General features: G+C 32.9%; 1 protein-coding gene across 2 annotated transcripts in view; it reads right to left on the bottom strand.

Annotated features, from left to right (window-relative positions):
- The window catches only part of Pka-R1 (protein kinase, cAMP-dependent, regulatory subunit type 1), a 72609-nt gene that overhangs the window by 41697 nt on the left and 7177 nt on the right, over window positions 1-23735 (bottom strand). Inside the window, exon 1 of one of the 2 annotated variants that reach the window (XM_070643746.1) lies at window positions 432-544. The exons of the other annotated variant lie outside the window; for it this stretch is intronic. Within the exon in view, the coding sequence (XP_070499847.1) occupies window positions 432-449 (18 nt within the window). The 5' untranslated portion in view covers window positions 450-544. Of the gene's footprint in view, window positions 1-431; window positions 545-23735 lie in introns of those variants that run through there. 2 annotated transcript variants of the gene reach the window in all.

Here is a 23735-nt window from a genome sequence, read left to right on the forward strand (position 1 = left end):
GCCATGAGTCATTCTTCCAAAAATCTAAATGCCCTCAAAAAAGCGAACATAACAGTGAAATCCCCCTTGAAAAGTTATTCAAAACCAGAAATTAGAAAGGTTTTATTAATTAAAGTCAGAATTGCCAACGATTAAATAAATTACAATGTATTCAACATCATTCTGTGGGAAATGCCAAAATTTCATTAAACATTCTAACAGCCCATATCTCCATTATTAATGCGTAACATTGCAATGACACGTAGTTATGCTATTAAGCTTTCACATTCATTGAATTAGAATCAATAATAGTCCCGATTGTTGTTGTTGTTGTATGTAGTTATGCTGTTGCTTTCAATGACCATAATATGCAATTCCCATCCGAATTTCAAATAGCCGAAAGTTTAACATCATAATTGTCTGATTCAGCAAATAACATTCAATAGACTTACCAATGGTAGAGTTAGCATTTTTGATTAATTAGTTCTATAGTCTGTTAGTCAAAACTCGAGGAATTTTCACTTCCTTTACTACGCAGTTTTTAATTATATTGTGCTGTGTGATCCTAAAACTGTAATTATGAAAATTATAAGTTTCAAGTTTCACATAACTTTTTTTATGTGGTATAAAGGCTTCAATATTCAACAATAAAATAGATACAGTCAATGATGCTTTCAATCACAAGTGTTGTTGAAAATTTAAACGTCGACTCCACATCTCACCTCGTCGTTGTGGTGTTCCACTAATATACCACAGAAGTGCTGTAATTGTTTAACAACATAATAATTCACAATAAGTGTGAAGTTCGGTGTAATTCTCAAAGGATCGTGAAGAGTCATTGTTAATGATTCTGTTATGTTATACATACGAAGCTGTCGTGTGTAGGTATTTAATGGATGCATCACATCAACATCTGAGTCTATTTTTAACACAAAGTTTATTTAGTTTAATTGATGTTAGACATCAAAAAAAGTTTTCGATTTGCTGATTTTTGGATGTGAAAAATGAGTCAATTTATTTTTTTGATGATGAATTTTTGTTGGATTTTAAATTGGATGGGACTTTTTTTCATACATAAAAGGGCAACTTTGTGGTGTTCAAATGGAATTCTGAATATCAAAGAGATAAGGTAAAGGACATACACGGAATCAAAACGTGGTCAGGATTTGAACATTTTACAATCATGCTAATCAAAACCCTGTCACTTTGTGGTATCTGAACAGACTAGAATCTGAGGTACCGAGTCATACATAGGCAAATATGCCAATACGAGAGGAAGACCTCTTCGGCCGAGTGACTAAATAGTTCGGATATCTATATCACAATTTTATTGATACATGGGTTTGATTCCTACCAAATGACAAGAAACATGTCAAGGATTTACACAATTTTCACGACAATGCTCAACACGGAACTTATAATTCCACCAATTTTTTCATTATTCCATTTTATTAGGAATTTTTACGATAATTCTCAATGACGTAAGCGCCGAAATTATTCAACACAAAAAAATTTGGCCTATTCATAAACTCCTGATGCTATAAAAATAACAAACATAATACCACAAAATTGCAATATAATTATAATTATGCCTTTAGTGTGATGATGAAAATCGATTTTACGTTTTCCATGAAAATGTTTGAAGGTGTCATTAACAAATGACGTTTGATATGAGTGTTGAAAATCATTGCAACTGTGCTGATTTGGAAAAATCAATCATTAATAAATTAAGCTGCCTTAGGCTGCTGCATGAAGTTCTCGAGACCCAGACCATAACTTCCTAGTCTTTATCGAGGCCCAAACTTTAAATAATTCCATTTTGTTCTAGATTTCGGTTCCGGTCTCGATTCCAGAACCGGTTTCGTTAACAGTCATATTTCCAGTATCAGTATCGGTCATCTAAGGACGTCATTTACGAACAACCCATAAAAATTAGCCACTATAAAATTGGCTGATGGAAAAACTTTAATTAGTTCGCAAAAGTTCAACTTTCAATAACGATAAACTTTTTCATACAAGCAACCTTGAAAATCGAGGATGTTCAGCATGTGAACATAAAAACACGTAATTGTTCGTGAATCCTTTTGAAGAAGTACAAAAGGAAAAAGTTGTTCACAAAGGGGCAAAACCAGAAGTTGTAAAAAAATAGGAAAGATCTTGTATTGTTGGAAGGAAGAGCTTCCTTTTTAAGGAGCTTATTATTGAGAAACCCGCAATTCCACATATGTTTAATATTTATCCCTTTTCCTTCTCGACAGCTCATCTTTCATTTCAGTCCCTTTTCTGTGTACGATTGCAATACAAAGTAGCATTCATTCAATTCCTCACTTTATCATGAGAGGTCATCATAATCATTACTTTTATGAATGACAGACTCAATTCCGTTCAGCCATTCAATTTTTTTATTCTGTTGTTCGTTTTGTGTGTGACACAATATTTACCCTCTCATTGTTACGGCTGTTTTCACACCCATATCTAACAAAAGTGAAGCGTTAAAAATACATAGACGGAGTTCAGGCACTTGAGGGATTTTGAAAAATATAAAAAGTGAAAGGCGAAAGTCAACTGAAGCCATCACGAAAAAAAGTTTAGAGAAACCCCTCAACGATTCTCATTTTTCGTTCAATAAAGAAAGCTTTCGTGACGTCAATGACTTGAAATTTTATTTCTTCATACTCAACATTTTAACTTATTACCTTTCATTTCGTCAATAATCATTCACAGAATGCCAATCATTAGCGTGATAATGATACTGTTGAGAATTCAAATTAAATAAGCATTCCATAGCTGAAATATTTTCTATCGAATGAATTTGGAATTGAGAAATTTTCCTTTTAATAAATTCAAGAAATGCTTTTTTAGGGGAGCCTGAAAATTTGAAAGAATTTATAACTTTATAAAAGCATTTTGATGAATATTGCTCTTAATGTAAATTGAGTTACGGAAAGTTACTTCGTCTACTTGGCACTCAGATGTTCAACAATTCTGTCAACATGATCGAGTAGAATAATAAAGTTGCTGAGAGTTGGCATGACTCTTGGAGTAGGACTCTACTGGACACCAAAATCGGATTTTATTTGACTTCAAAAACGGACATTACTGGATTCTTGAGTCGGTATCCACTGGACTAGAAAGTCGAACACCATTGGACTACAAAGTCGAATTCCGCTAGACTTCAAAGTCGGACTTCACCGGAGTCGGACTTCACCGGAGTTGCACTTTAATGAGAAACCTGTCGGAAAATCCGACCAACTCTAATTGCGAGGACAGAGCTAAGTCTCCCACATAAAGACAAGATATGAAGGTGATCTGACGGTACCGTAATGATCCACTTCGACCCATTTTTATGTCAGAAAATTAAATTTGCCTCATCGTGCTGTTCGCAGTAAAATCAATTCTCTGTTTAATGTTAAGACTGAAGCATAGTCAACGTTAGTATTCAACACCATTGCTTCATACATGTGCCAAAAACTGAAAACTCATAAATGAGCAAAATCCTCTTATAAAATCAACTTCTCACATACATGTTGTGATACCATTTTCAGTATATCAAAGGTTGTTTACTTAATAAACTGTTCGGAGAAGTCTTCTTGCATCAAATTACAAATTAATATTTAATGAGAATTCCATTAGGTTTCGTAAAATGTTCTAATTATTGTTTATTAAGAAGCGTAACTTCCAAGAAGATGTTTGTGAAAAAAGTAATTCTAAAATCAAAACAAATTACGGAATTTAAGAAGCTGTACGAGAACGAGAAGATTGGATTGGGTGTGCCTTCTGTATAATTGAGAGATCAAAGGAATTTTAGAGCAGTTTTGTGACGATGAGATGGAAAAATCAATGTTCACGAATAGCTCAAGTCTGTTAGTCGATTCAAGATCCGGCACCATGCTGGCATGACTCAAGGATGATCTTGAGTTTATAGAGAAGAAAGATCAGAATGTTACAAAATAGTTTTAGTGTGACTCGAACCCATGCCTTCTTGATTACATGCCAATTGCTCTTACGGGGCTCTTGCCTACTGAGCTACCGGAGGTTGCTAGGAAATGTGACGCAATGCTCACTTCATCCTTTTACTCAATGCAGTGCTTATTGTACAACTCTTTTCGTTGTATTAGACCAGGACACAAATTCCAACAGTTGTGAACTGAAAGAAGAGCTTATGATGTCAAGAGAGGTAAAGGAAACGAAGGCTGAATATTGCCGTAAGCTAAAAATTTAAATATAAATTAAAAATTCATTACCGAATCTTTAAATCAATAAGGAAACCAATAACAACAGCAGAAATGTTAAATTTACCAAATTTTCCACAATCGAACTGTGAGTAAATATTGAAGCTTACAAATCAATATCAATAAATGCCAATGTTGCTTTTTATCAAATTACGTAGCGATGCCTTTGGCACATTCAGTTTGAATTTGATGAAAAACTTTTCTACATTAACAATTCATATAATTAATTTTTTTAGAGCTACAAAATGTTTTTAATCAAACATTTTATTGTTTTTACATCATAAAATGTAATGGAAGCTTAAATAAATTATGCAAAATAATCAAGTTATGTAAGTTTCGATGTAAATGGAAGTAAGAAGCTTTTAAGAAGTTACTAAGTGTAACAAAAAAGTTTTTAAAAATGTTAAAAGTATTCATAAAAGTTGTAAGTAAGTGTCAAAGGATCATATGAAGGCAAAGAATCTTCTTGTCATTAGACTCAATGCTTTTCATCCCGAGCAACACAAATGAATTCATGTCGGAACTTCCTCATTTTTGTTGCTCGGGCACTCTGTTTCTAGTTAGTTCTACAATCATTTTGACAAGCCAGGACGCAAATTTCTCATCAAAAAATGCTTACTTTAAAACATCTAGCATTTTCGTCTTGTTGCTTAAGAAACGGTAGAGGAAATAACTGCTATGAAAAAGGATTGTTTATGTATACAATCGAGTCCTTGAACTTTTGTAAATTTTTTTTGCTGCTTGTATTTACTTACTGCTCGTTACATTATAATTTGATACTACCAAAACAACATTAAATTGGAATTAAGTTGAGGAAGCTATAGTAACAAAGATCATTGAGTCAATTAGGCGCATATTTCGGACCGGAAGGAGTTAAAGTTGTTTTTTGGAAATTTATGAAATTTTCAGTAAAAGCTTCAATTTTTTTGCAGTGTTGATCAACCTGATTACCACGACACACTAGTTTGTCGCATGCAATATGCGGTTGCAATCGTGGCTTACCAACAATGTGTGCCATGACACAAAAAGCTTGGATAACACTGTTCCATTCCATACAGAACTTTACATCACACTTAGTTACTAAGACAGATTACTTTATCCTTACTTTGTAACATAAAAATTTATCATCCGAGAAGCATACACTGACACCAGATGTTCGTGCTTCTTGAATTTTTATCATTTTTCATAAAACTTGAACTATTCAAATCTATCATAAATTTTGATGCTTGTATGTTTTGTGATCGTAAAATATTCTTTTCTCCGCCCAAAATATTTGTCTGTTCTCATTTTCAACAAGGTTGCATCCTTGACTTTGGCAATGCATAAGAAACATTTTCATTCTTAAGAGAACTCAACAAGTTTCTCATAGACCATAAATTTTCATATTTAATCTAATTCCTATCTAGAAGATGGTATAGATCACTATCTATTTGCTTTATGTTCATACTTTAAAGGAACAAGTCAAATTTGATATGCACTGTCAACACAATCTTTGGTATATGTGCACAAAAGTGTCAATGTTGATTTTAACTATTTGGTTAACGATTTGAACTGCTGAGCTGCTAATCTATTGCTTCCTCTCTATTGGTAGTCCTCAGAATGACTTGTGGCCAACGAAGTCAAGCTTAAGCAGTTAGTTTACATCATGGATCCAGAAGCCTAGTAGAATAAGAAGCATCTGCAAAAAGCAGGTCATCACCAAGAGGATACAAATGAGGAAGGTTGGCTCATTACAAACTTGGTGAATATGGTGTCTTCATAGAATGGAATCGAGTCATATATTGGCGAATCTTGCAGTGTGAAAGTAAGGCCAAAGTAGTGGCCAAGTAGTGGCGAAGTAGTTAAGCAGCAGATAGAATATCTATATCACTCTTTTGTGAGTCGTTGGGTTTCATTCCCACTAGAAATCGATCTCTCAATCATTGTGAAGAATGCTGTCGATGTAACAAGAATTCTCTCAATGCTTTGTCAGAGTCAGCAACATAATCACATTGAATCCTTTTATTGTAACCTTAATATACCACATAAATGCTTCTTCCCTTATCCCAAACCTTTAACATCATAGATCTATATTCTACAAAAAGACCTGACCTTTAAATATCCAACATGCGTAATCCAAAGTGAATTTACAAATTTCCCATTTTTATTGACTTCCTTGCATTAAAAAATAAGACAAAATGAGATTCTGTTTATTCAATTCACGAAGCATAAAGCTCATAAAAATGTGTACATCTGATTGCGCAACGAATCAATAATAAACAATACATTTAATGTTATTAAAAGAATAAACGCGCAATGTTTTTATTTTCTCATTGCTGGATCTTTGGAGCTTGGATGGCGTGGAAAATAATTAATGACGTAAAATGAAATTTTTCGCATGACGAGGTAAAGCAATAGTATCTAGCCCAAAAAATTGATTTATTTATAAAAAGGGAGAATAGACGCATTTGACCGTAAAAAATGCCAGATTCAATGGGGATTGAGATTTGTTCCTATATTCCAGGATTACTCAAACTTTGTTGCGTCACGGTACATCTTGGTGGTAAGCCTCGATCGAAACTGCACACGACATTCGGTTCATGGTATTTCAAAGAAGTTTCGGTTGCATACTAGACTGCATACTAACATGCTAGTGCTGCGACACACAGGTTGTCCAACACTGCATTATTCAATCTGCACGAGCTATAAAACTCTAGTACTAAAAATATGATCCTTGTTTGTCCTTTTCGTAAAGGAAAAGGGACCTTTAGAAAATATCCGTATAGATGTATACGTGAGTGGTTGTGGTTTATAGCTGCTATGACATATGAAAAGTGACAAAATCACTCTCACAAGAAGCCAACTCTTCATATACACACAATAAGATCTAGATTCAATAACTTCTTATTTTTCTCTCATATTGACACACTTAAAGCTATTTGCCTATTCAAATAGAATCTGACTGAGAAGAAAAAAGTTCTCATCCACAGGTCAAAGTATAGGTTATTGATGCCTATATTGTAATATTTATCAATGTATATACAATAGGGTACACAAGATAAAGTATAAATAGAATTAAAGACCTTTTTTTTCAATACCTTTTCAGTGCTACTTATGTATATGCATACACAACGACAGATTTATTTTCATTTCATTGTGCTGTATATCCTCAATACACAATAATCTCTCTGATAATTTTAAATGCACATAAAGTTGAATACAAATTGATATAAAGAATTGAGTGATGTAAAGCTTTACATTCTTATATTGTAGAATGCTTTCGAAATTGAAATTGAAATTTAAAATTCAACTTACAGTGACGATATTTCTATTCAAAGGAGGATTAAGGATCGTTGATTCAAGTTTTTAAATCTGGCATTTTCTATAAAATTCAAAGGAATTTTTGATATGACTTGTAGATTTGCTGTTGACAAATGTGAAGAGATTATACAGAAATGTTAATAGATTCTGCTGTTTTACTTTACTTTACTTAGGAACAGTAGCTCGAAATTAAAGCATAGAAGCATCTCAGCATTTCTAAATGTTGTAAATTCTTCTGATTCGAAAAAGGACAGGTGAAAAAGCTTCTCCGATCGAGAATCGAATCCATGATATCACAACAATTAGGTACCAAAGTACGAAACCATCCCGCGATTCGTCCTAAACGAGAATCGAGCCTCGCACCTTTCGATTGCCGGTTAAATGCTCAGACCACTAATCTATTGGGATTTACCATTGAAATTGGCAATTTACCAATATAGATGTCAATGCATCATCATGTCATTTTGTCAACAAGACAACAAAGCGCTAATCTACTGACTACATTGAATTGCTAGGGATGAGAAACGCCAACAAATAAGTTCGAACAATATTGGCTATTCAAAAAGTATTTCTATAAGTAAGTCTGTGTAACTATAGCTTTTCATACTAGGATCTCTAATTAAGGCATCCATCAATAAGTTCTCTAATTAATCAAAAACTTTCTATGACATTTTAATCACTAACTTGTTCTGAAAAGCTTCAAAAACAATTTTCCCCATTCAAATATCAATGAAAAAGAGAAGCGTAATTAATATCGTAAAAAATAGACAAAATAGCCACCGGAAGAGTGAAGGCATGTATGCACGAAAAAAAATAAAAGTTGCGAAAAAAAGAAGAAAATCGATTAAATACATACGAAAAAAAAGGAAATGATGACGTGAGATATTATACTGAAGATAAGCACGTGAACATGTCTATATATTACTTTTTACAATAAACATATACGCAGTTCAATAGGTAGAAACAGGTAAAGTCCAAAAATATATATCGAGTCAGTGAGTGAAGAATTTATGTGCTTTTATGTCCAAAAACATAGGGAATGTTGTCTGTTTTATGTCATACTATATAAACATAACAGACTCAATGTTCAATATCCAAAAGGAAAGCATATTGAGGCGTAGAAAAGGTCAAGGCACAACCAAAATGGTCTATAATATAATGATATGAATAAAGCCGTAAAAATAGAAAGCTATTCTTCATCTTTTCATCGACTTTGCCGCTAGTGTTGAACTTTTTTTTTCTTTTTCCTTCATTTTCTCCTTTTACATCATTCGTCTTCTCATCGCCATCTCAATCTCTTGAGAATGAAAAAAGCTCTTCGCTAACAAATGCTGTAGATGTAATTGATTTTTCTTGTATTAAGGTCATTAACAAATGACGTGGATGGGGAAATTGAATGGTAATTTTAACTCTTATCTAAGAAGTCAACTGATGGACAGCATGCAGAGATCCATCCCCTATCAGGGACTGAATCTTTCCAAGAGACATCATTTACAATGAACCCCATCATTTGATGGTCTTATTTTAACTTCCATCCTGGAAGACAGTTGCTGAATTTCGTATTTTACACCTTGCAGTGACGTCATTTACAATGAACCCTACCATCCGACGGTCTAATTTTAATTCCCATCCATGAAGACAATTGTCTGGCAATTTCATATTCAAAGGAAAACTTCAAGTGACGTCATTTACAATCAACCCCCACTGTGAGTGTTTAATGATTTTCTGAATTTAACTGATAACTTATTCAAAAGGGGTTGAAAACACGAGTCAAACATGCTGTGCTGTTTAAGTAATTATAGATTCCATCAGTTAGTCATTTAACAAGCTACGCTCAATAGCGTCAGATAAATTTAATTATTTATGTTAATTTGTTATGTCAAAATTAATGCCAATTTCAATTCCTTAATCCTTTTACCAAACAAATTGTCAGAGGACTAAAAGTTTTTAAGTCCAACAACAGTCTATAGGCAATATTTCTCCCATTAGCACACTCAGTTTGAAGTTGTATGTACACAACACAAAAAAAATGTCGAAAACTTTATCATCTTCAAAGCTACAAGTCCCGTATCGTAACTAAATCTTCTTACAAAGTAAATTGGATTTCATCCACAGTTCCTATCCATTATCTACACATTTTCATTTCTCTCTTTCGTTTTTTTTTTTTTTTTTTTAATTTACTTGTTTTCTTGTTGAATGCCCCACAGCATATCATTTAATTGAGAAAAGGCATATTGACGTTTTTCGGGTGGGTTTGATTGTTTTTGTGGGGAGTTAATAAAACATAATATAATATTTATGTGAAGAGCTTTAACAGACTGCTATCAAAACAATGATTTAAGTTCAATAACTTCTTATTTGATTGCATGAAAACCTCTTTGTCAAAATTTAATGCACGAATAAAATTCATGCAAATATGGAAAGAAAAACAGTTTAAAATAAACAATTTTTTATTCGAATATCTTATTTGAGGCCTGATCATAAATCGCGTTTGGCAAATCTAGATTTTTAAATAGGGTTCGTCCAAAACTGTAGACCTGCAGTCTGAGACGGACTTAAAGTACATCCAAAAACTGCAGTTAAGCGTATTCTTGTAGGCTTGTGGCTTACTTGACTGAATCCTTAATTGACCCAACCCTAAGTTTGAGTCTTATCAGAATTACCCACCGAAAAGCTAAAGAGACTTAACGTGAAATTCCTTTATTTTGAAAAAGGAACTACATTACAAGACGTGGACAGCGGTACTCGAGTGGACACTTTGACATATTGTGTTACTATTAACTAGATCGACTAACACTAATATCTCCAGAAATTTCCGTAAAATTAGAAATTGGTCGACATCAAGTCTAGTTAATAACTAGACATTATGTCAAGTTGCCCACTCTATGTAGAATCACTTTCAGGCGCCATTTGAGTGAAGCTGTGGATCACAATTGTTTTGTACTGGCTGTAAAGCTAGTTAGTAAGTAAATACGTGATAAAGTTTCAGAAAGTTGCGAATTTAAGCATTTTCTGAACATTTTACAATCCCATAATATGTTGCACACATAGCCTTGAGCTATATACTAACAAAAGATCGATACTATGACATGCTACTATGTCCAGAAAGGCTAAATTATGAAAAACAAAGAATAAATCAAATTGTAGACAATTAAATTAATTTTGAAATTTTTTGAAAGTTTCTTTTGAAAACTAATTTGAAAGCTTTTGTCATAAAACCAAATATTGACACACATCATACATATATGTCCCCTTAGCAAATTTTTCCTTCCACGATGATGCAAAGAAATCATTTTCTTGATTCGCAAAACTGACTCGAAATGGAATGAAAGAATTGAAAAGCATTTAAGGAAGGAAGCAAAAATCTTTACATCGTGTAAAAAATGCGCATTTCAGAAAATTAAATTTTATGAATAGGAATGAGAGTTAAAAAGAAATCGTAGAAGGAAGGGTGAAGAGCTTGAATTGTTATTCAAACACAATAAGATATTTCAATAAAGCAATGATAAAACATTCTCAAGCTATGAAAGAATCATTTTTTTTTTAAATAAAGCAAATTCAATAAAGTCAAACAAAAATAAAGATTCTAAGGTTTTGAATTTCATTGCTTTATGTTTGCTAAAAGTCATGGAGGTTGAAAAATTTCCAATAAAGTGTCTCAAAAATTCTTCGAATATCCCACGATCATGTTTGAGTTTCGATCCTTATATTGATGCTCAAGTGTTCATCTTCAAAACAAATAATCCTTTTTAGACTGTTCTAAATATAAATACGGCTAGAAAGTTCCATTCAACAAAAAGGATGACTTGAAACAATGTACTTGTAGGTGTTGCTATTTATAATTTGCAATATTTTGAGCAAAACCATAAAAGTTCATTTGCATAAGTAGTTTTATATAAAGTGAACTACTGTACATGGTCACTGATGTCATTTATTAGGTCGATTTTGTTGTTATGATATTGTGAGTCGAAGTGTATTGGTGACCTAGTGGTATCATTCTTCCGATTACACATCGACCCACCGATCAGGGGTTCGAATCTCGGCATGAGACAATTTTACACATGTTCTTTTTCAATTCATATGCACCGAAATGCCTCATTTTGTAGACTAGAGACAGTAATGTCAAAGGAGTAGTTCAAGTACCACTATAAACTGTAAGGTCTAGGTTTGAGAACGATGATTTGAGGAGCCCCCCTTACTTATTAATCTGTCATGAGGCCTGGGAATCATATGACGCAATGCAGAGGATCTTTCAGATCTGAATAGCTAGATTTTAAATGGTTTATGGATATTTTGAATACAACTTCAACTCTGAGAAGAAACCAAAACTTGAAGCCCAATTTCATATAGTGTTTGGGACAACTTATCCACATAATATTCAAATCAACTCCTTCCTCTTCTCTATATAACCAAAATGTCACATTTTTCATCCTTTATTCTGTTTAGTCATGAGATCGAGATCAAAATATCCCACACAAAAATTTCCAGAAAAAATGTAAAGTCACAGAAAAATAGCAAAAGCCTTATAAAATCGTGCATGTCTGATAAGCCACAAAGAAAAGTGTATGAAAATCTCATTGCCTTGTAAGGTATTTTTAAAGTATGTTAATAAAACAACAACAATATTAAGTTGTTCCAGTTGGCAACAAACACAATAATAATAAGCTCAAAGTAAAGCACCAACTGCGAAAAGTAGAAAAAAACTAAAAGCTTTTTGAATTGAAAGGAATTGCTTATTGATGCGTGCTGTTGTGTTAATGAGCTAGAGCAGTAATCATAATGAATGGGCACTTAATGTACATTTTCTGTTTACTATTCTCAAATATCAATGCATTATGAATCAGTTGGAAGTGACGTTATTATTGAAACTAGTTTATCATAATTAGTACATTTGAGGTATGTCTACAATATGGTATGTCTGGATGGAAGTGAAAACATATTTGAAGGACATCCACAAGCTCAAATATTAAAGATTATCAATCATGAAGATGTCAGACAATGTATTGAATTTTACATCAATCGCATCAGCTGTTGTATATTCTATTCCAATTTCGTATGACATTTGATACTCAGCCATGATGATATTTGAATAAAAATTGCCTCCAAGCACAATAATTCAACACAAAAAATCAGCTTTCAATTTAACTTCCTTTTGTGTTATTCCGCTTATATTTTTCCACGACATTAAGTATAAAATGATTGCTTATTTTGTCAATGACATTTTTTGGGGAAAAAGTCACGGAAAAAAAATTGAAAATCAAATTTTCATGACATTTTATTGTCATCATCCGCTTAGTCGACACTCGTGAAAGCAATATTTGGAACTAAACATTTTACAAATAGAATCAAATGTAGCGTGCAGACGAGAATAGCAACAATCTTCCTTATTTGTGCCCACTGACCATAAAAAATTTAAGTTTCCGATGCTTTAAACTAAATGGTTTATGTTATGTGTGTTTAGTTCTTAGCAGGGGAGTAGTTAGGGGGTTTATGAGTGCTCAATGTGGAGGCTCTGGTCTTTTTTGTTACCAGTAAAGGAAATGCCTTTGAAATTGGTTCAAATCCTACAATAATGCTGATTGACTCAATATAAGCTTATAAATATAAATATGATCATATGTGGTCTAAATGGCAGAGCGTTGGTCTTACCAAGGTCTTACGTCCCAAAGGTCCTAGGTTTCAATCCCAGGTCATGTCTAATTTTCGAAGCTCTTTTTCCATTTTACCGTTCTAGTTACGAAGCTAGGTTCGTGTTTTAGGTGCAATTTTGAGGTATTAGGAACAAAATGTGTCTCTAGTGCCAGATACATCTACAAAGGAGTACTTTTATTGGCGAAATCTTGCACACACGAGTTGTAACTGGGTATATTGCAGAATACATCAGACCGTTTGACGTTCTTGTGTCCTTGAAATGTCCAGGCCTTGCAAGTGATTCAGATTCAACTTTAAACTGTAGGTCTGGCAATGAAGAGCTATAAACAGCTTGAAATCAGTCTGAATCTTACATAGCTGTTTAAAAAAGGTTCAATTAAAATTCAATATAATGGTCCATTTAACACATCCCACTAATAAAGCCCTACTTGCATCTCTGTAAAAGCACATAAAAATAGTCTCAGGCACGAAGAGCCTTATATTATATACGATATTATAGAAAACACACAATCGATTCTAATTTAATTAGATGGAAAAAATGTACATAAAGCAATATAATATATAAAAAGAATCTATATCGATTTTTCTTTATAAGGTTTTAAAAATCTTTTTCCCACGGATCTTTACATTATAAGGGAAGTGAGTTAATAATTTAAAGTCGACTGTCATTTTTATTCAATAATAGAGTTTATTAAACTTTACAACAAACACAATCCTATCATCCCTTTCATAATCACACAGTGAAGAAGGGATGGAAACAGAACCGAGTAGCTGCATCATCATTTTTTGGCGCCAATTTTATTATCATGAAAGAAAAGTCAATTTACTCAATATAATGATCTGCTTCTGCATAACATAATAGAATGTAAAGGAATGAAGCCTTTTTTTCATGAAAAATTTTGTTATTTTTTTTTTCTATGTCTTCTTATTATCACATGCTGTATCTATCTCGTTTCAATCTATATCATCTCCAATATTGAAGCCTTTCATTACCGCCGTGTAACAAAAAATTTATTTAATTATACATTCTTACCAGCTTGATAATCTTCTTGTTTTGAATCTAATTTAAATTTCTCTATTAAATCTTGTAATGTAAATATTATTAAGCAGAATAAACACTTGGCACAATAGAATCGGAATGTAAATAAATTAATCCACAATTAGAGCAACACAATAGGCAAAAGTAATTGTTTTTCACCGGAAAATAATAATATATAAATTATAAATTGCTACTTGAATAATCTCCAAAACAGGAAGTTCACGCGCAATTATATTCTATTCACAATCTAATCTGTAGCAATCACTTGGGTATTTCAACAGTATTTATATGTCACTTGATGTTATTATAAAGCTTATAATGCACTTTTTTCTAGAAAATTTTATTTTATTTTTCAATTTTTCTTCCTTTACACGAGCAAAACAGCTTTTATGGCGTCACTGAATCAAGTCGAATTGTCTAATGGAGAAAATTTCTTTTTTTTTTGTGTGCTGCCTTCTCTGTGTGTTATGAAAAGGAAATTTTTCTTCCTTTCCCTTTACTCTGTGCTTTTCTCATGGTGCTCGACATTGAAAAATTTCATTGTTTCCCTTTCGCTCGTGAGAAGAATTTGTAGGGAAAATTGGTATTTACTGAGAGAGAGAGAGTGAGTGAGAGAACTAAACATTGAGAGAATATTGACTAACATTATTATCCTTCTCACGTCATACACGAATCTACACGAAGTTTTATTGACGGAGCTTTTTTCAGCTGTTTTTTGTGAGCTTTCTCTCTTCGATTTTTTTGTGGAGCTTTTCATTCAAGAAAACTTCCATGTCGTTGTGTTAGTGAATTTTTTCAGGGACTCAGAATCGACATTTTTCTGTTCTGCGCTGAATGAAAAGAAGTAATGCGATTGATATATCATGTTTCACTTTCGTATATTCATTCCATCCATATCATTTCAACCTCCTTTTGTTTCGAATCATGATAAATAGATGGGGAAAATGAATCATGGAAGATATTTTTCATGATATGATGGGATATGATACACATGTTAAGGATGTGAGAAGAAGACTGAGTTTTTTCTCGGAAATAAATATGGGAGCTGTTTATAAATAACGTCAGCGAGATAAGTAAGGATTTTTCGGTGCTGACAAATAAATTTGGCAGTTGATGGCAAATTGGTTTTAAGTAGATATACTGATGCTGTTGTGGGAACAATTCAATGTGTGCTGATTGAAATTGCAGTCTCAACTTTGGATGGTAGCCAGAGGGTAGTCCATTTAGGGCTAGTTTTAGGATTATTCACGAAAAAACTATTCCAAACAGCCTAATTTGTTCACTAGTTCATCGGTAGGTCGCCGTTTTAACGGTATAATGCCTAAGTTGCCTTGACGACCACCTGGCAGCTAATTTCGACCCATTTTTAAAGCGAAAAATGAGGTTCTTTACTTAGTGTCGCTTAGGATAGCAATTTAAAGAATCTTTCCCAAATAGAAGGGTGATTGACCCTCAAACCACCTGCACCTCCTTTATGAATTAGATCCTCTATCAAATCTTCCCTTAGTCGTTATTGTTAAGCTTCACCGTATTGAAAATCAAACAGATTATGCTTAGTTTAGCCGGAAAATCCAAAAATTCAATATACGTGTGAATATAAAAATTTCCCGTCTTATCTAATCTAGCACCGGTTCCTTAAAATTCATTTCAGACTAAAAAACCAATTAAATGTCAAACCATCAGGACATCACTCAAGCAATCCCCCCAAAAAGCAGACTTAGGATGTTTACCACGCATACTACACATGAAAAAGTTCGTCATCAAAACATATTTGGTGTTAGTTAATGCTTTTTCAATACGTAAACCTTTCAAAGATTTAGACAGAAAAGTTTGATGGGATGATAATAAAAAAGTGATGAAGAAATATAAAAAAGTTTCGATTTTTCTGTTTGTAAACAAGTAAATATGTCACCGCAAGCGATAATCAAATTAGATTTTTTATATCTGATAGATTCATAAACAAATTTGAGTTTTCGATAACAAATTTAAGGCTGGTTCAGTGGATTTTAAATTAAGTTATCAGAGAAAGTTTTTGTATTTTTCGGAAGGGGTGATGTTTTGAAGGTCATCTGAGTTTGTAATTGAGTTTATGTAGTCAAGGTGTATATGTCTATACACGAAGTATTGAGTGTAGATTGGGACACAAATATGTATGTATGTCCTTAACACAATTGGCAGATTTTCAAATTTGCAACTTTGGAAGATTTGGTTATTTTATTTGTTAAGATTTGGTTAGTTCTCAGACATAGCAGACAGTCTGCTTTCTAGGCCTCTTTAGGGAGCATAATATCGCCTCGTTGCTGTGATATCAATATTTCTACATGTACCGATCAGGAAAGGATCTTAAGTCATTAAAATCAGCCAGAACTTGTGGTAGACATAACAATAAATAATTCTAGTATTCTAGTCAAATTCCTGTCCATTTTATATAGAATCTATACCGAATGGCACAGGTTTCATTTACTCAAGTGTAACGGGCTGTGCTTAGTCGACATTATGTCTGGTTATAAACTTGGCATATATAGAACTTGCCACAAAATGTCAAGTTTATAACTAGACACATGGTCGACTAATCACAGACAGTTTCACTTCAGTTGTTAACAATCTGGAGTTAACAAGTAAATCTGAGTTCGTCTAAGTAAGAGGAGGGTAAGCTATGTGTCACAGCACCGTAGTGTGTGTGTGGAATATGCCGTGTGCAAATTAAGTCGAAGTTCAACACCAAGGTGTGTTGCGAAATACAAATAGTTGCCCACCACTAATTTATGCCATTAAAAGTAATTTTATAAAATGGAACCAGAATCATCTAAAATGTACCAGCTAGCACAACCAACAACAGGAGCATATACAGAGGTATGGACATATTCTACCTTCATCCCTGACCAAAAGTTTCTTCTGTTACCATAATATCTTATACAAGCCATTCAAATCAGCTATTAATCCATACCATGTCATCGACAATATTTCCAATTTCCAGTCATGTCATAACATGTTATTTCACATTATGCCACCACCATAAAAACCAGCATATTTTACTATATTGTCCCATAATAATCTTAATAAACAGAATTTTGCTAACTCCATATGAGCATATATTAAAAGACCCTCAACATGACCTTGACAGAACATCCATAATAAAAATATTCATCACCGAGAGTTAATTTCCTTTGAATCCACAAAAAGGAATCCCCTTAAAATTTGACTGTGCAAATAAATGAAATCAAACAAGTGAACAAAATGTGAGTAAACATATATCCATATATTCTAGGAAAAGTTGGCACAGCACATTTGTGGGATGATACTGAAGATTAAGTCTGATATTCAAAATCGTTGATAACATGAACATAAATGAGACTTCTTCCAATATATATAGCATGAAGACATAAAAAGATGGTAAATTAAGAAGACATTTTCCTTCACAGCGACCTTCATTCCATCTTTGATTGTACTTTTCGAGAGATTTTCCTCACACAATCCACGTAAGCTACGAAAAATTCTTTGATAATTGAAAGGTAGAGAAAAAGTTTCTTATTTTTTTTCGCAAGAACATTTTTTCCTTGTCGAGAGGTAAAAATTTTTGTGCTTTACATTCATTCTTTCAGACTACTCCACTTCTCTATTCAAATGAAGGAACAAGTTCTTAATTTACATTTGAAATTCTGCAAGAAAAAAATAATGTTAATGCAAATTTTTTACTTCTATCTGTTTTAGGGAGTGGTTATTAGCGATGTCTATTATTTGAAATATTTCAAGAATCTTTCCGAAGATAGGTGAATTGACGTTGGCAGTTAATCGGGTGAGTGGCTACCTGTGGAGCACGAACTGGTGAGCCTTCAAACCAAAAACCTGATTTTGGCCAAATCTGAAGTAACCTAGTGTAATGCTGGGATATTTGTATTGAAATTGAAGAATTTGCTCCAAATATGGTGGAGTAGGGGCGCATTACAGGGGAGTATGGTCAAATCAGGGGTGCTTTCAAGTTTTATGGTGGAAATGTCTTCAATTTGACGAGTTGTGAAGACTAAAATTTCAACTCATCCCTCCTAAACTCTTGTAGTTCAAGTATTGCATTCCCCTAATTCTGAGGATTAACCTTAAATTCAATTGGTTAACTCCCTGCATTGAGCATACCTCATCTTCTCTAATTGCTCCCGAATAGCAAAAATCGGTTAATCAATCAAAAACCTTGGCTAAAGGGGCCTGGTGCCAAATTTGAACCGAACACGGTACAAAGCCACAATCACTCCGATTTGATGCTTAATTTTAACGATTACCCGACTTATGCCATTCAAGACTAGACATCATTTACGATCAACACCTTATTGACTCTAGGAAACACAGCATACAATCTAAATTGACTGAGAATGCTTTAAATTTGTAATTCATCCGTCATAGGATTTGAGAACGTTTTATGAGATTGTAAAATAAATTTATTATGGATGGGTAATAAAGATAGATGATAATGCAGAATATTAAATGCCTTTATATCACAAGAAATTAACCTCCACGTGCTTTCGAGGATGATTTAACATTTTGAGATTAAATATTGACTTCAATATGCTCACGTTAATATCATTTGAGAAAGTATGCTTTACAATTTACATTAGATGATGAAAATATGAAATTGAATTCTTTGAATAAATAGTTGATGTAACCTTAATAATTTATGTATAAAATTACTCTATTGAAATATTTTATGTTGGCGGAATTTTATGTGAGTTAATATTTAATCTTATTAATGTATTGAAGAGGTTCTGTTGAGATTTTACATTAAGAAATTATTAAAAGTTGGATCCATAATATGATGGAAGATAAAAGTACAAGGTAGACTTTTGTAGGTGTCATTTTAGCTACACTCCTGCTACAGGTTAATCTGAAAATCTCCATATTGTAGAGTTGACTGAAAATTGTGTAGTGAATCTAAAACTAGTACTTGAAAGCTGAAGCCTTATTCAAAGAAAATTGATGCTCTAGGCAACTTCCCAGAGAACAAAGCTCAATACTTAGAAATGTTAATCGACAGGAGATTGACTTTAAAGCCACATATCTGAACAGACAAACTGAACATATGATCACTAGTAGCTTAGACAAACAAGATACTCAAACACATCTGCCGATCATGTTATTGCCAAGTATACTCTTAGATATACAGCATGATTGTACGCTCAGCTCCTTCATCCCTCTCACTCATGAGCAAGCTAAAATGGGTGAGTATGTCCTCAGTCTGTCAGAAAAAGCATCATATAGAATATGTGACTATCTAAGCTCATACTGCACTAAGATTCGTTTCTACCTTCTTCAATAAGAATTCACATCTAGACTTTTATACCAAAATTCTAATTTATAACCTAACAGTGAGACCCAAAGAGTATTCCAAGAAATTCCTAATGACATGATGTTTACATCAGAAGAGACAGTATGGCAAAATTAACATAAATTCAGACGTTTTTCATTTGGAAAAAACACGTGTAAGTGTTTCTTCATTTTCCATTTCCTAAAACACATTTATTTCGTACTGTTCCTGACAACCTTCTGTTTGTAATGTTCTTAGAAAAATACTATATCCCATGGTGAAAACTCATTACATTTTGCTGATCAATAATTCTTGAGAAATAATTTAAAAATATTGATAGAATGTTGACTTTGGGTGAAATGTTTAGAAGTGATGGTTTGGAATGAAATGCGATGCCGAACAGCATAATATTGGAAGTTTGTTTCGCCGAGTGCCGACATCCTTATGTCTTGCCGTTAATACGGAGGCGTAGCGACTAGGGTATCTCAAACTGTCGGTTTGAAGACCTAGACCAGAACTGAGAATGAGTTCGATTTAGATTGACACCGAGACCGACACCATAACCGAAAACGAGACTGGTACCGACAAATCGAAGTCAAAGTTTTGAATCGAAGACGAAAGAAGTCTTGGTCTCAAAGTCGAGAAATAACGACAAATCTCGAGTTGTGCAGCTCGGGATACTGACTAAAGGAAACTCTCGTGTGAAGCCATTTAATAAAAATCAATCCATGCCTTTGAAAAATCATTTTCAAAGCTCTTTACATTTCATAAAAGTTCAAATCTACAGAAAGCAATATTTAGCATATCCAATTCCAAGAACATCCATCAACATAATATTAACATCTTGACTTACATAAATCATTAGAATAAAATTTGTTATTCGTGGTTTCATGCCTTATTGAATTTCTACGAATATTTCATGGATCATTATTGAATTTATTATTTTTTAAAGAATTCTGTCTAAAAGCTTATCCTGGAAGTTTGTTTACATGTGTCGGATCAGACAGTCCTTAAAATTATGCAGAATAAATTCATGCCCAAATCCGATCATAAATATGATTTTATTGATATATTTTCAATACCATTCAACAATGATAAGTTCATTTTACCTATTCAATTGGCAAATTTATGAAATAATTCATAGTTTGTAAATGACTTTATTTTTTTATTGTCGCATAAGTGTTCGTGACTCGGATCATGATCAATAAAATTGTCAATGTTATTATACTGTTTTAGGCGAAATTTTCGATTTGTCTTAATAGATTGAGCATTAGGTGATTTTACGACTAAAATAAGATGTTTTGGTATTAGTCTCTAATGGCATAGATTAATGTTTATTTAGAACATTGGTGGACAACCTTTTGCACACCTTGGTGGTGACCCTCAACCGAAACCGGACACGGCTTACAGTTCATGTCAATTTCCAAAAATTTCATGCAATACATTAGTGTACCGTAACACATAGGTTGCATCACTGTTCTAGAAAATATTATTCTTAGGATCGAATACTATTCGCTAGGACACCGCTACTTCGTTATGTCAATGAGAAGACAAGAAGCTGACCTAATGCCAACGTGACGGCTGATTTTATGATTTGTCGGATTTTGCTGCTCGGGATAACTTAACATAGATTAGCTTACAACTCAAAGCCGTCAATCCTTTCCTTAATGACAAATGGTTCCATTTGGTCGCTCAGGTATAAATAGGAATCTATACTTCCTTCCTACTTGCAAGAACATTTCTTAAATAAATATCACAAACCTTCAAAAGGTCTGATCACACATTTTAAGACACAATGCATTAGATGCTCATCTAAAACCTAAGATTAGATTCAATTGTCTTTCCCAAACAGTATCCAAAGTAAACTTTCCAGCTCATTTCAACATGATTTGTTTTACATCCAAAACAAATATCTTACAAAAATATCAAATTTTCTACGGAAACTCAATGAACTTTTTATCAACAAAAATGTCTATGTATGATCCTTTTATTTTGATATCTCTAATTATGCAGATAATCAAATCATTGAGGTTAAGAATCTAATCTAATGGAATCATCAAATGTTTACGTAATAACGCAGGCGTTCTTTATATTCAGCTAATATGAAATTTCAGATGTAATTAGATTTCATCGTATTAACCACAACACATTCTCTAAGGCAACCACAGTAATGTTATAGGTTAAGTTGAGAATATACATAGTCTATGCAACAGTTATTCAATAAGAATTATCGTGAAACATGCTCTTAGACAACCATGGGAATTAGTGATGTATTTTTCAAATTGAATCAATTGATCCAAAGATCCAATTTGTTTTTATGTCCAATGAAATATAAACTTTTTACTTAGAACTTTATTTTGATCAAGGGAGTTGTACGGAAGTTATGTATGTGTGTTGATGCATCTTAGATTTATCATTAAAGTGGCAAAGTCGATATTAAGCCATTAAAATGACCAAAACATCCAAAAATGTTAAAGCAAATAAACCGTTAAAATTTGAAAATGAAGTTCAATTCTAGGTTCAATTTTTGAACTTTAGATAAGTAAACAAAGAAAGTGAACAAAAACACAGTAAAGAATTTAAAATAGTCAATTATAATGAATACTTAGTAAAAAATAAGTAGCGGAGTGAAGTCAGAAGTTGTTATTGAGATTCTTCATTAAGAATTAGATTGTAAGTAAATTTATATTGAGACTTTCGTCTTTTAAAATGAAATTTCTGCTAATTTGCATATATTCTTCTATAAAACTACAGAAACAGTCATTCCTAACTTTATCTATGCTAAGCAACTGTTCCTCAACATCACTTAATATCCAAATAACCCCAACAGCATCATAAAGTTTATAGAAAAATCTCTAATCAATTGAAAAGAACCTTGAACCTTTCAAGCTCCATAAGAAATAACAAAGAAAATCACTTATGTTGTTTTCCTTTCTGTTCTGAGCTTCAACAAAGTCTGAGCAGGAAAGAAAAATATAAGATCCAGATGAGGAAAATTTATTTTGTCAAATTTAATTAAAAACCGAGACAAAATTTTCCATTTCTTCGTTCACATCGCCTTTATTGTCGTCTTAAATAAATAATATATTTTTTTATGAATGTTACTTAGGATCTATAGTAATGTAATGTAAACATATCACTGCTCATTTTATGCTGAGGATGGAAAAAAAACATCAATTTTCATAATGAAGTTTTACGATATTCTTTTGGTTCTATCCATTTCTGTCATTGTCTCAAAACGTGTATGCCAAAACAATCTCAATAGCATTAGACAAAACTCAATGGATATATGGAAATTATACAGCGCTAAAGTGTTAGTGCCGAGATTTATTGAAGTAATTCTGCTGTTTGCCGAAAGACACGAGTACAAAATGTTCTACATTATGTCGCATCATCGAAAGTATTAAGAGTTCAATGTGTTGTTAAATATATGACCATAATTCACCGCCATTATCCTTTTTCATTTCCTTTCCATTTCCTGCCATCAATTTTTACTATCAATTTAACAAATATGTACCAAAATATGTCTGTTAAGAATCGTCAATGAAACAAGAAAATAACAGATCAATATCCAATAAAGATCTTTCCTGTGTGAGTATGCATCAATGACAACCAGCTGAGCTATTAAAACGTGTCACTCTCGCCCACATGTGCATTAAATTCTTTACGCGTTCTTTTTTTGGAGAGGAAAATAAACAAAGCTCTTGAACAGAAGCAGACAAGTTGTTTTGAGTATTGTTATGAAGGAAATAAATGCTTTTTATAGACACTAGGGGGTCATTCATATGTTATGTCCAATAACAAATTTGCACTTGACACCTTAGATTCCCGAAAAGCACATCGTGTTCACTAAGGTATCCCTGCGACGCCGTATTAAGGGTTAAACGCGAAATGGCCCTGACTGCACCGTAAAGGCTGATTTTGACCCATTTTAACGTCTGAAAAATGCAGATCGACGAATTGTGCAGCTCAGGATCCAACATTCCTAACCCTTAAAATGCTGGACATCATTGCCAAACAACCCCACTTAAGTTCTCATCATCACAAAAGAATGAATGAAGCATGTAAATTAGCATTGAAAGTGAATAATTTATTTTTGAACATTTCATATCAAACAAGCATACTACAACTCCTTTCTTCTTATCCTTCTCATTCCTGTGATGCTTTAAAACATCATTTTTATGACTAGAGAAAATAAACATTTTATTTTTTTTTTTTTTTATCATTCTCGTCATTATCA

The sequence above is a fragment of the Chironomus tepperi genome, unplaced genomic scaffold (genome assembly GCF_022539635.2).
Source record: "Chironomus tepperi strain 1889 unplaced genomic scaffold, CSIRO-AGI_Ctep_v1 contig_16, whole genome shotgun sequence".
Lineage (NCBI taxonomy): Eukaryota > Metazoa > Arthropoda > Insecta > Diptera > Chironomidae > Chironomus > Chironomus tepperi.